Source organism: Bombyx mori, chromosome 23 (genome assembly GCF_030269925.1).
Source record: "Bombyx mori chromosome 23, ASM3026992v2".
In the NCBI taxonomy this organism is placed as follows: Eukaryota; Metazoa; Arthropoda; class Insecta; order Lepidoptera; family Bombycidae; genus Bombyx; species Bombyx mori.
The window spans coordinates 17,577,113-17,591,674 of record NC_085129.1 but is presented as its reverse complement, the minus strand read 5'-3'; the positions used below and the strand labels follow the sequence as shown (position 1 = coordinate 17,591,674).

General features: G+C 39.4%; 1 protein-coding gene across 1 annotated transcript; it reads left to right on the top strand.

The window, feature by feature from the left end:
* LOC101739190 (putative fatty acyl-CoA reductase CG5065) lies at positions 1-14,562 on the top strand. The gene is made up of 13 exons (XM_004930703.4): positions 1-363; positions 2,171-2,301; positions 2,890-2,977; positions 3,293-3,365; positions 4,219-4,309; positions 5,177-5,322; positions 6,077-6,186; positions 7,326-7,409; positions 9,771-9,879; positions 11,247-11,424; positions 12,335-12,405; positions 12,681-12,938; positions 14,363-14,562. Exons 1-13 carry the CDS (start codon positions 273-275, stop codon positions 14,475-14,477), a joined length of 1,545 nt encoding a protein of 514 aa, XP_004930760.1. The 5' UTR covers positions 1-272; the 3' UTR covers positions 14,478-14,562.

The window sequence follows — 14,562 nt, the reverse complement described above, 5'->3', positions numbered from 1 at the left end:
TATACAATTGAATCGATTTTAATGTCTTACAGTGTATTGTTACTCGTTCATCGATGAAGATGTATTTTAAGGAAAAGTGATTTTTTTTAGTTGATTAGCTTTACGACTTTAAACACAGATAATTGCTTATTATTATTATATCTTATAATTTAGCATCTAAAGTCTTAGCATCTAGGGTTTCCAGAAGAGAAACGGTTTTAAAAATATCATCAAAATACCACTAGTTTTCTGTTATTCCTCTCGACCGCAGTTTATTGGTACTTAAAACTAAAATGGGGTTATCGGAAGAACGCGACATGACCCATGTCCCCACTATACCGGAGTACTACAAAGGAAAATCGATTTTTATAACCGGCGGCTCTGGTAAGTGCAATAGCTATGTTAAACTTATTTTAATGGTTCGTGGTACTAATTAAAATTGACAAAGGTTGGCTGCAGATGCAGGTTTGCGTCATTACGGATCCTCCTAATCCATTAACGGTGATTTTAGGCACCGGTTACCGTCCTCGTCGAATCCTTCGCTTGCGACGAAGGGCTCGACAAGCGAATTAACCCATAGACACAGCCCACTGAGTTTCTCGCCGGATCTTCTCAGTGGGTCGCGTTTCCGATCCGGTGGTAGATTCTGTGACGCACTGCTCTTGCTAGGGCCAATGTTAGCAACACACCCGGTTTGAGCCCCATGAGTTCACCTACACAAGGAGAAGCTGGTACAGCCTCTCAAGGCTATCAGCATAGGTCGTAAAAAAAAAGGTTTGCACGTTCAAATTTCCAATGAGTGTCCCGGGAACCTTCCGAGAGCATTGGAATTCTCGAGGTTGATACTTCGAACGGTTTTCAGAATCGGAGTCGTTTGGAGGGTGACGCCAAATTGGCGTCTAATATAATGGGAGTCCACAACAGAGCGAAGCGGTATTTCATGTCTAAAGTTGTGCTCAGAAAGCTCAAATTCGGCTGACTCAATCAGATAATGGCCGGTTAGACGTGTTCGCAGCATTTACTATAAACACCGGACGTACATACGGCGTTTTGTGCGTGTGCTATTTGACACCGAACAATAGCTATTTATGCAACAAGAGATCAAAGATGTTTTTTGTTTCAAGTGCTGATTTTGAGTCCCGCGTAAGCGAAGCTACGCTTGAGAATCAATCATAGAATCGTAGGGCGTAGTGAGGGACTCAACAGCACGAGATGCAAAAAACTTTGCTCTCGTGTAGCACACATAACTTTTCACCTCAGCAGTGAGAACACAATATATTACTTAGAAGACATAGAAATGAACAGGAATAGATTGAAATCTATATATATAAAAATAAATTGCTGTTCGTTAGTCTCGCTAAAACTCGAGAACGGCTGGACCGAATTGGTTAATTTTGGTCTTGAATGATTTGTGGAAGTCCAGAGAAGGTTTAAAGGGTAAATAAATATGAAAATACTCGGAATTAAATAAAAATAACAATTTTGTATTTCCTTTGATGTGTCCCCCGTCGGTCGGATTCCTTCTGTTTGTTTTAAGTTTATTTTATACAAAAGTTTAGGTCTTTTATTTATCGATTGAGGCACTACGAAGTTTGCCTGGTCAGCTATAACTATTTAAAAAAAACGTACTTTATTTATTACAAACTAGCGACCCGCCCTCGCTTCGCTTCGGAAACTGTAATTTATTATTGATTTCTCCACTATTTAATGGGTGTTATTATACATATAAACCTTCCTCTTCAATCACTCTATCTATTAAAAAAACCGCATCAAAATCCGTTGCGTAGTTTTAAAGATTTAAGCATACATAGGGACAGACAGATATAGGGACAGCGAAAGCTAGTGATTTGTTTTATACTATGTAGTGATATCTTTAAATTTTAGGGTATTACGCGTTTCCGAGCGTGTTCTCTTTGAGGTCGAATTCCAAAATCGAATTTTAAAGGGGTTTGTGTTTTTTCCCTCGCTTTTTTATATGCATGTGAAAGAGACAGAGCACAGTAAAACTCGAATGTTTCAAATGGCTGAACAATGTCACCTCGTGGCACTGAAGATTGAAAAATTTAAAAGCTACTTTGACCCACGCTCGAATCAAAATCGCGTTTTGTTCACTGTTGCCTCGCGGCAAAAGCGGCATGTTTGAGTTGCTGAGGTGAAAATATATTTAATTTTAATATACATGACTTTTCAGGATTCATTGGGAAGATAGTCATCGAAAAACTACTGTATTCCTGTACAGATTTGGACAGGATATACCTGCTGATGCGGCCTAAGAAATCCGTGAGCCCGGACAAAAGACTGGCTCAATTGTATTCTACTCCTGTGAGTCTTAAAAATAACGGATTGTCGTGTGATGATACACGTGTTTTGAGCTAAACAGATCTCTATTTTGTCTATAAGTATATTAACTAAGTAGTGAGTCGTCATCTTCGTTCGGAGAACAAGGGCGATACAAGAGGCACCTAATCGCTCCTACTCGCTGACGATTACGTCCCCACCCTTAGGTTTAGGTTTGAGCCGTTGTAATGAAGGGTGGGGCAGCCGTTGTAACTATACTGATACCTTAGAACTTATATCTCAAGGTGGGGGGCGGTATATTTATTATTTATTATTTACGTTATAGATGTCTATAGGCTCCGGTAACCACTTAACACCAGGTGGGCGGTTAGGTCGTCCACCAGTCTATTATAAAAAAAAAATTTGGAAAGATATTGGTCGGCATTCAGAAAATACCTTTATAAGTCGGTAAGGCACGTGGCAAGAATGACCTTTGGAAACGCGTTATGGAATAATGCAGCGGTTCCAAGTCATTAGGATGAAATGTGGTGTGGCGATGTGGCGTGTGTCTACATCGGTCTGCTTAGTGCATTTAATGGGATATTTTGGGCACATTTTTATCTTCTGTTTTAGTGCTTCGATAGGCTTCGCAAAGAAAAACCTGGCGTGTTTCAGTCCAAAGTCCTCGTTGTGCCTGGAGATGTAATGGAAGATGGATTAGGCAAGTAACTTTAGTAAACAAGAGCTTTTTTTTTTTAAATGGGGACTGAGAGTATTTTTATTACGAGGTAGAGAAACTACACTACACTACACTAACACTACATTATGACTAGATGATAGGTTTTTTTTTGATAACGCCATCTTGTTGTGTCTTTAAAGCGATTAGTTGCCCTCGATTAAGAAAAATACTATTATTATTCGCCAATAGATGTCGGGAAGAATTGATTATTTAAAGGTATAAGATAACAATAAAAAATACGTGATTAAAGCATAAATTTTCCTTTAATTTATAACTATATTGGATTTCCTGTTTCAGGTTTATCAGACGAAGACAGGAAACTTCTCGCCGAACGAGTGAATATTGTCTTTCATATAGCTGCTAGTGTGAGGTCAGTACTATTAGTTCTTTACTTAAATCGATGGGTTTAAATATCACACCCTCCTTAAAGAAAACAATCTCTTAATGATTTTCGATTCGCGGTCGCCACTCGAGAAATTATATGAAGGCATTAATAAAAGCGAGATCAAACTGTACTGATACTCGTAAAACCTTGAATTACATCTAGAATTCACGAAAGATCGCCAGTTCTTTATCTTCGTACTAGCTTTTGCCCGCGACTTCGTCCGCGTGGAATAGTTCACAAATAATGCTTTATTTTAGAACAAATTTGGTTAGCATAAAAAACATTATAATGAGCCAACCTTAACATATAGACATATTATGCTGTCACGGACTTTTTGTTAGATCTTTTAAAGGGGAACAATTCTGTCGTACATTCTTTTAGCGAAACTTTAACCGTTTCTGCAGCGCACGCAGCGGAAGCTCTCAAAAGGTAAAAATAACCCCGATTTTGAAACATTCTTTATTGGTGCTCCGCTTATATTGGCCTTAGCGTGATGTTATATAACCTATAGCCTTCCTCGATAAATGGGCTATCTAACACTAAAATATTTTTTTAAATCGGACCAATAGTTTCTGAGATTAGCGCGTTCAAACAAACAAACTCTTCAAATTTATAATATTAGTATAGATGCATAAAATCCTTTCAGCCTTCGTCAAACAGAACGCGTACTTAGCGCGCGTCAGAGCGCTAAACTAACGCCGGGCTATAGCGCTCATAGCGCTGGCACTCTGTTTGACGGTATGTTACCGTAGTAGTACAACATATCTCGGCGTCATAGCGTAGCGCTTTGACGCGCGCTAATTACGCGTTCTGTTTGACGAAGCCTTTCGTGTTACAGATTCGATGACCCCTTGAAGTACGCGGTCAGATTAAACTTGAACGGGACGAAGGAAGTCGTGGAACTAGCTAAGAGTATGCACAACCTATCTGTGAGTTTGTCTTGTTTACTGGTGGTAGGACATCTTGTAAGTCCGCGCGGGTAGGTACCACCGCCCTGCTTATATCTGCCGTGAAGCAGTAATGCGATTCGGTTCGAAGGGTGGGGTAGCCGTTGTAACTATACTTGAGACCTTAGAACTTATGTCTCAAGGTGGGTGGCGTATTTTAGATGTCTATGAGCTCCAGTAACCACTTAACACCAGGTGGGCTGTGAACTCGTCCACTCATCTAAGCAATAAATAAAAATGAAAAAAATTGATCCTGCTCGGAAGATACACTGGCAAACTTAGGGTTTTTTAGGTTACGTACCGATAGAGATCACAAATGCCAACTTGAAACATAAGGCTTAAGTAACTATTAAGTCCTGGTAGGCAGACGAGCCTACGGCCCCATGGTGGTGGTGAATGGGTGGTACAGCCAAGCCCGTGTCTATCATTGAGTGCTCTTCGCAAGCCTTGAAGTAGAACATGTCATAGCGCTCGGGAGACACAGTGAAAAGATGTGGGTTGCTTTGTGGTCAAAATGTGGTGGTATCTACCAGTGCGGGCGGATCTCACTGCCTCGTGCAGAGGCCCTTAAACTCTTAGACTACGATTCTTCCGCGAAATGTTTCAGTATTTAGTTATCATGTAATTATTTCCGTAACAATGTCCACTTACTAAACCAAAGCTAATAAAAATCGGTCTTTGAATAAATTTTGAATTGTGTTTTAACTATATTTGGCTGTTTTGGGTAGACAAGGTTAGCGTCCACTGTCCTATACTAAATATTCTTCTCTAAGAGACTAAATGCAACCGACATTTGATTAAGCGCCATCGGTAAATTTCGATTGCAAGAATTTCCTGTCACATTCGCAGTCATTCGTTCACGTGTCGACTAGCTACTCAAACACCAACCGCGAGGTCATCGAGGAGGTGATGTATCCCCCTCACGCTGACTGGAGGGACACCCTGGAGATCTGCGAGAAACTTGACGAGCACACGCTGAGGGTTATGACTCCAAAGTGAGTACTCCTTAAGAGAATGATGAGATCGTTGGATCGATGTATTTTTTTAAATGTGTAAAATGAAATGAATGGATCTCTTGCGTGTCTAAGATGGGTGGACAAGCTCATGGCCCACGTGATTTTAAGTGGTCACCGGATCCCATAGACATGAAAAATAAAAATGCTGCCACTCACTTTAAGACATAAGTTCTGTCAGTTTTCAGTTTGTTTTTTCTACCTATGCTGATAGTCTCGAGAAGCTATTTCAGCGTAACCTTAACTAGTAGGTGAGCTCACGGCGCACAAACCTGAGTGTTGCTAGCATTGGCCCTAGCTAGAGCAGTGCTTCGCAGAATCTACCACTGGATCGGAATCGCGACCCACTGAGAAGATCCGGCGAGAAACTCAGTGGGCTGTGTCTGGGCTAAACTCACAAGACAACCATATGGGCCAGGAGCTGATCCGCTAATCTCAGCAGTAAAAAAAAAATTAAATAATATAATTACAATAGAAACGCGAAAATATACCCGTAAAGTGACTTATAATTTATTTATTTTCAGTTATAAACTCCGTCCGTGTGCTTAGTGCGAGTTTTTTAACGTTCTCGATAGCGTAAAAGTTAACTCAAATTTGTATGGAATGTGATCGTTCGCCTACGTTTGCCGCTAGGGGCGCTGTTCCAACTGCATACAAAATTGGGCTAACTTTTACGCTATCGAGAACGTTAAAAAACTCACACTAAGCACACTGAGCTCTCTTTTATGATTTCTAGATATCTCGGAGAGTTGCCCAATACGTACACCTTCAGCAAGCAGTTAGCTGAACACGCTGTATATGAGCAGAGAGGACAACTGCCTGCTGTTATAGTTAGACCGTCTATAGGTAAGAGCAGCTCCGACGATGAGACAGCTAATGTACTCGTGACGAGCGAGACGATATCGGCAAAACTCGCAAAAAAGATTTTCTAGTCATTGTGGCTTAAAAGATAAGATGCCCGGTGCATTCGTATCGAGTGAGGCGACTGTGCCGGAGTTCGAATACCGCAGGCGGGTACCGATTTTTCTAACGAAATACGTACTTAACTAATGTTCACGATTGACTTCCACGTTTTTTTTTTTTATTGCTTAGATGGGTGAACGACCTCACAGCCCACCTGGTGTTAAGTGGTTACTGGAGCCCATAGACATCCACAACGTAAATGCGCCACCCACCTTGAGATATAAGTTCTAAGGTCTCAAGTAAGTTACAACGGCTGCCCCACCCTTCAAACCGAAACGCATTACTGCTTCACGGCAGAAATAGGCAGGGTGGTGGTACCCACCCGCGCGGACTCACAACAGGTCCTACCACCAGTATAAGGAAAGGCTCCAGTCGAAGGAATGTCGTCGTGTAGTAAAAATCAAATCCGCAAAAATCATAGTTTGCTTTATTACTGGTGGTAGGACGTCTTGTAAGTCTGCATGGGTAGGTACCACCATCCTGCCTTTTTCTCTCAGTGTCAGAAATAATACGTATTATATTAACGCGGTGTTATCCAGGATTCGGCTTTATTAAGTTTGATCGTGTGTGATTAGTTTTATTACAGCGTCACCTAGTGACATATAGCTACAATAGACATTGCTACAATTCAATTTAGTTAGTAAATTTGTATCACTAGATGGCGCTGTAACGAATAATTAAAATATGCAGACAGAACGATCGTGTACAAATTTCTCCAATGTTTTTATCAAGCCATTTTCTATTTTCATCTGACGAGCTTTAAAATTTTTTTTCACGAACTCAGTTTTTGTTCTCTAGATCTAAGTCAATCTAATCTAAATCTAATCTAATCTAAGTCAGTGTATTTTGTCGAATTTTCGTCATTGATCATTTGAGAGAACGCGGGGTTTTACGTCTACCCTCACGGTACATTGCCGGTTCGTGAAGTGAGAAGTCACGAAAACGACAAATATCTGTTTGATTTCTTCAATTCAAAAAGAGACAAGAATCGCAGCAGAATCAATAAAATTTTCTGTTTCCAGTAATAGCGAGCGCTGATGAACCAATTAGCGGTTGGATTGAGAATTTCAATGGCCCCGTTGGAATATTTGTCGCTTGCGGAAAAGGTGAATAAAAAAGGAATAAAATAACTACTAATGCGTGCATGGTTCGCACCTATTCGCTGGTAGTCTAAGTAGTACGTATGTATAAGCCGCGCCAATAAAGAAACGAATCGAAAATAGCGTCTATGTACCTGCACTGACAGATGGTAGGGTCAACAAATAAAAAGAAAGATAGAAAGAAAAAGTTGTTTATTGTAAAAAAATATTAAAAAAGAACAAATGAGAATGTACTTTAACAAAAAAAAAACGAACAAATGCAACAAATAACAACAGAATTTGAGAGAAAACAGAGCGTGTCGAGACAGAACAAAGTCAGAACTGATATTTTTTCTGCATACAGTAGGCGCCGTGTGCGACTAAAGACAGCAATAGTTTAGAGTGAGAGCGCATGATCGCTGCCGCCATTTTAAATTCGTTTCCTTATTGGCGCGGCTTATAAGCTATTCCAGCTACGCTGTGGCTGGTAGGTGATCTCACGAGCTCAACCCGAGAGAATTTGCTAAGATTATCCCTAGCAAGAGCAGTTCTTTGCAGTCTACTACCGGATCTCTGCAAATACACTGTGCATGAACGCAGTGGTTCCAGGTAATATGAATGAATTCTGCTCCGCGGGCAGTGCCATCGGAAAACTAAATCATGGGATCATCTCAAACAATTCCTCAGAGCAGAGAACAGAAGTCTCTTCTGGAGGCTGCAGAGCTATAAATCATGAGATCAACTCCTTTGGCAATATTGTTACGCGCTGGGGTTCAGGATAAATAAAATTTCACCAAAGTACAACTAAAAACTGTATTCAACACTCAGAACACTTAAACACTTCACAAACACAAACACTTTGAAACTCTCAAATCGATTGTTCCGCTTCGCTTCAGGTGATCCGTTCGCTGTTTCGCTTTGAGTAGTTCCGATTACTAGCTGACTGCGTGCCATCCGTACGCTTTTATAGCCGATATCTCATCCCTACAATTATCGAGAATATTCCACACTTTTCTAGTGGTAGTTTCCGCTATCTGTCAATAGATGGCGTTGTAATTCTCGAGCATTCTAAATTCTTCTATATTCATTCGACTATTCGGCGATAGATGGCGTTACTCTTACCGGCGTAACAATATAATTTACACACAATTTACAGACTTTTGATTTGGATGATGTTCTGTGACGGCATTTGTATACTTTTCAGTTAAAATCATAACTGACTTTTATATCATTGGACACTACCTCCTAACAGAAGTCATGTATTTTTGCAGGAGGCCTAAGATCTAATAAGCTTAGTAGCTTCTAAGTTTACTTTATTTTCTTGCTTAAGCTAATGTATTAGGTATGCTTTGTAAAAACAAAGTATTTCGACTATGTTTTTACATACCAAACTACATTACACACTAAAGAACCCAAAACACTAAGCTACAAAATAAAGACACAACATTTATAGTACGTTTTATAATAATATAGTTTCCCAATTTTTAATAACTAGAAATCAAATTCACCACCCTGTTTACTTTACTTGACGCCATATTTTTTATTTACGTCGCTGCTGTTTTAGCTACAGTCCACATTAAAGCCGAACTGCTTTAGCGACAGCGTAAGCGCGGCAAAATTCGAATTAGAGACCTAATACACTTTTTTAACATATCTATGGAGGCTAGAGGTAAGGGACACTATTTTGTATAGGGGACAAGTCGAAAAAGTGTCCACTAGCAAACAGCAAGTTGTTAGGAGGCTCACCGAAATGGCGCTAGTGTAGGACGTGGAAATGATATGAATACAGTAACTGTAGTTTTAAACAGAGTGAAGTGTGTAGTTTATGGCGCCATTTTCTTTATCTTTTCACTTGCTTCTGTTGCGCCACCATAATTGACTCTCATTTCAGCGGACACTTTTAAGCTATTGCATAGCTTTTATCGCGGACTTTGAGCGCGGCGACCGAATCAAAAAATTCCGTAACGAAAATAAAAACTAACACCCCCCACTCTGCCCACCATGTAGCTCGCGTTCAACACATTCACACGTTGCGCTTGTGTAGTGTTTGTAAATAAGCGCGCGGCGTGACATCGCACTGCATCCGCATCATGAAAAGTCTGCCCTTCTCTCTCTCGCGCGTTCTAGCTTATGAGTGTGAAGGGGACAGTTAATGTTTTGCTTTTGTTAATGTAGCGTGGTCTTATTTTATTATTGTTTTGATATTAAATTATTATTGTCTAATTATAATTGCATAAATTGATAAAAAATGCTATGCAACAGCTTTACCGCGACCGTCCCCGAGTGCCGTATGTGTTGTTTTTTAATACACTGAAATGGTGCTCTTTATATCTACCCTCCATAATCATATCATCATATGGTCCAAACAATAATCTCGATTTTGCGCAGGCATAATGCGTACGTTGTATACGAAGCCAGATATTGTATCTGATTACATACCGGTGGATATATGCGCGAAGAACATTATAGTCGCTGCCTGGGCTAGAGGAACGAAGCCGTAAGTAAATTTTGCGATTCTCTGCCGTATTCAAAGGACACTAAGTTATTTTTCGGTGTTACGGTTGTGGAAATCCATACGTCACTTCGGATCCTCCTGAATCTCGCAGGCGGGTACCAATTTTTCTAATGTAATACATACTCAACAGTAACAGCAGTGCTTAAAGTGTTTACGGGAAATCAAGCCACTGATTCGAATGCATTAATGTAAAAATAGGTAGAGCTAGGAATGTGAAATACGTTATGTGTAAGAGGGTAGTGAGCGAAGAAATTGTATATTATAGAGAAGTATGGAATGAGAAAACATGCTCCGCCGTTCAGTCTCCAAATGACTGGGAGAAGGGCACGAAAACGAATGATGAGTTAGATAGAGGAAGGAACGGAAGCCCATCGGACATTTTTCTAATAAAATACGTACTTAACAAATGTTCACGATTGACTTCCACGGTGAAGTAATTACTGATGGTAGGACCTCTTGTGAGTCCGCACGGGTAGGTACCATCACCCTGCCTATTACTGCTGTGAAGCAGTAATGTGTTTCGGTTTGAAGGGTGGGGCAGCCGTTGTAACTATACTGAGATCTTAGAACTTATATCTTAATGTGGGTGGCGCATTTACGTTGTAGATGTCTATGGGCTCCAGTAACCACTTAACACCAGGTGGGCTGTGAGCTCGTCCACCCATCTAAGCAATAAAAAAAACCCATCAAACTATTAATGTACGAGCAGTTAGAACTAAAAACGGAATCGCGTTTTACATACTAAATTAATCGGAGGACAGATTTCATGAATGTTATTATTTAATTTTAGTATGTTCCTCGGTTTTCGTAAATCGTAGACTTAATTAAGAGGCAAGGAGGGAGTGGAGGAACATAGTCCAAACAAAAGTGCTCCGTAAAGGCCACGAACAACAGCACTGAGGAACACGCTGCAAACAGGAGGAGACTTAATTAAAACAAATTTTTTTCCTACGTTAGTAACCTTGTCCTAGTTAGTCCTAGTAACCTTGAGGGGTTATATTAGATTCGACGAATTAGTAGGTGAGCTCACGGGACTCAAACCCAATGACGTTGCTAACACTAACCCTAGCAAGAGCAGTGCTTCGTAGAATCTACCACCGGATCGGAAACGCGACCCACTGAGAAGATCCGGCGAGAAACTCAGTGGGCTGTGTCTGTGGGTTAATTTACTCGTCGAGCCCTTCGTCGCAAGTGACCGGTTCGACCGTTAATATGACCGCTGAAATTTACGGTTTAATCTAGCTATATTATATACTTCCAACGTTTCTTATTCTTTACAGTTTCCGTGATCACACGATATTTAACCGTAAAAGTGTTTTTAATTCTGCGCTTCCCGTCTTAAATTACAGTCTAGAAAGCTCGGACGACGTTGAGATATACAATTGCTGTTCTGGTGAGCTGAACCAAATTAATATCCAGGACCTGATCGAGATGGCCAAGGAGGTAGGCGCCAGTGTCCCCCTGAATGACGCCTTGTGGACAATTGGAGGAAGCATCACCACCTCGGAAAAACTATACTACATCAGGGTAATTTTTTTACGTCTAATACTAATATCATAAATGAGGTCGGTAAGAGAGTTTTAGCTATAAATAATGAAATATATAAATAAAATAAAAATAAAAATTATTTAATTCAGACCATCTTGAGTCCATATTATTATGTTATTAGTAGGGTAATATTTAGAACTATGTTAGTAAAATTAAAATTAAAATTAAAATTAGCAAAATTATTAAAAATTTAAACATTTAATTCATAAATGTGCGTTGCTTTGAGACACCAGGTACGTGGGTATGTATATGAACCCAGTGTCTCAAAACAGCACATTCGGGTTTATTACCTATAACCATCAGGATATTGTTAGTACTCGCACGAACCCTACGCATCAATGAGGCTGTCCGTTTGCGGATGATTGATGAAAAGTCATCCACGTGAGCATTCGTGAGAATACCTGATGCGCTACAGTACCGCGGAAGCCCCAACAACATCCTGAAAGCATTATTACATTGCACTCGGAGAGCATTGTATGCCCGCCGCGCATATCGAACCCACAGGAAGGCTTTAGAGGAAGAGGTAGACCTAAGAAAAAATGGATGGATTGCGTGAAAGACGATATGTGTAAGAGGGGAGTGAGCGAAGAAATGGTATGTGATAGAGGAGTGTGGAAGGAGAAAATATGTTGCGCCGACCCTAGGTGACTCGGAGAGGGGCAGGAGAATGATTGCGAAGGTGTGTTTGGTTATACTACTCAAGCGTCGAAATCGAACTTTCTCGATATTACTAGTTTTTTTGATATTCGTTTCTGCGATTTGATGACAGATGGCGTTACTCTTACCGGCGTAATAGTATTGAGGCTGTCCGCCCACCCTCCAAACTGGAACGCATGACTTCTTCGCAAAAGGATGATCAATTTTTATTAGTCCTTATCATTAATTCCAGGTATTGGTCCAACATCTCTTGCCGGCGATTTTTGTTGACATAGTCCTTCGTATATTCGGCAAAAAGCCTATGTGAGTATTGAATTAGATTACATTTTGAGCACAAAACGATTAGTGCACGGTCCGTCTGGCGTTAACTGATTAAGGGGCTAAAGACTGTCTAATCTTTATTTTATTGCGTTATTAATGTTAGCATTCTCCTGAACATGCAGTCACGCGTTGTCGATTGAAGACTCCGAACTAATGTCTCATTGTGAGCTTCTGCATTCTCGTACCTTAAAATCAATTTTGGCCCTGAGCATTGAATGTAATGAACACCAAAAAAACCTAATAAATCCTTTTTTCAGGCTCTTCAAAATTCAAAGAAGAATCTACATAGCGAATCTAGCGCTTCGGTATTATATAACGAAGCAATGGACCTTCGAAAATAAAAACTTCCTCGCGCTCAGATCTAAATTACTAGAGCAGGATAAAAAACAATTCTATTACCTACTCGAGGGTAGAGATAAAAAGGATTATTTCTTGAAATGCTGCATCGGTGGAAGGAGGTATCTGATGAAAGAGAGAGACGAAGACATCCCTAAAGCGAAGCTCCGATTTCAGAGGTACATTTCGTTCTTTCTATTTTCCATTCGTGGATTTCAGTCAGAGAATCTACCACGCTTTTAGCGTTAGGCAGCGGCTTGGCTCTGCCCCTGGCATTGCTGAAGTCCATGGGCATCAGGTGGGCCGTATACTCGTCTGCCTACAAGGACAATAAAAAAAAAGCTAAGAAAATTCCGCAACACGGCTTCGGCTTGGAGTCTATGATAAGTCTAATGTTGTCCTTAATTGATTTAAAACTCCATATTTATATACCTACAACGGTATGCAGCTCCATCTAGGGGATCCAATTGCTAAATTTAAAACACTTGAAGACACAGAAATACACGAAAGAAGCTAAAATCGATTTGTACGACACCATTGTTAAACTTTTCAATCAAATGAAACTGCTATACAGAGTCATAACAAAAAAAAGGGTGCGTGTACGCGCGTAAGAAGTTATACTTTATTTTTATTAAATTTAATCCTTTTTTTTTAATATTAAATAATTAATAATAAATATTTAACGTTAATAATTTAATAATATTTACTATGGATTATATTAAATAATAATGTTGTCATTTATATTACTAAAAAATGAATGCTAATAACACTTTTTTTTACGAGTGTACATGCGCGAAAGTTCACCTGCGGCTATATTCAGACTCGCCAAGTTACGTCGGTCGTATTGTAATAAGCGATTTAGTGGGCAACTTTATTTCTGTTAATTTTGTGTCACGGTGCGCGCGCATCGTAAAATTTCACTCTCATCAATTTTTCATAACGCGCCTAAAGAAGTATAACTTCAAAAATTACATAACTCCTCGTGTTCGAGCCAAAATGTCTAATCCATGGAGAGGTATGGAGAACCGTCTCTGTGTGTGAAAAGTGTCCGTTAAAATCTGCTAACTAAGGGTGGCGCTACAGTAGCAACCGGGTAAATTTTAAAAAAGGCGCTGAAAGTTACTAGAATAAGATAGACAAATAAAAAAGAACGAAAGAACTGTAAGCACTACAAAATCACGAAAAGTATTTTATTTAAAGCTGATAAGAAAATGCAATCGATGTCTCCACATTTTACCGCAGCAATAAATTTAAGTTATATTGATGAAATTAGTTTGGACTGCGTAAACTTGGTCTTGTATATTAAACTTTCACTAACTACTCTAGACATTAAATATATTAAATTTCCTAACTCAGCATACTTCAGTCAGTTAACAACTGCTCAATTCATATTTTTTTAACTGTTATTTAGTACTGAAAGTGGGACAATTTTTCAAACTTTTCTCCCATATGAGACGGCTCTCCATACCTCTACCCTCCATAATCTAATCAAAAAAGGCTACAGACTAAACTAGCATATCAGCTTTAGGAGTACCTAACTAAATTTTAATATAATCTGTGATTTTAGTATATAATCAAAACTTCTTTCTAACTTTTTTTTCAGAATGATGGTCCTCGACAAGACAGTGCAAGTAATATTCTATGGATTACTCCTATGGTGGTCCATCAAAATATTTAATTATTATTTCGGACTCTACTGTAATTTTTTTGTAGCCTGATAAATGATTTTGTTATGTGAAAAAAACATTTAATATTTTTTAACGATTTTTGTATTTAGTATTCGATACAGTTTTTATAGACTTT

What these genes read in the sequence shown, in the direction of transcription:
- LOC101739190 (XM_004930703.4), top strand. Translation starts at nt 273, where the DNA reads ATGGGGTTATCGGAAGAACGCGACATGACCCATGTCCCCACTATACCG. An exon ending in TTTTATAACCGGCGGCTCTG is followed by an intron (nt 364 to 2,170) that starts GTAAGTGCAATA and finishes ATGACTTTTCAG; the next exon opens with GATTCATTGGGAAGATAGTC. An exon ending in GCGAAGCTCCGATTTCAGAG is followed by an intron (nt 12,939 to 14,362) that starts GTACATTTCGTT and finishes CTTTTTTTTCAG; the next exon opens with AATGATGGTCCTCGACAAGA.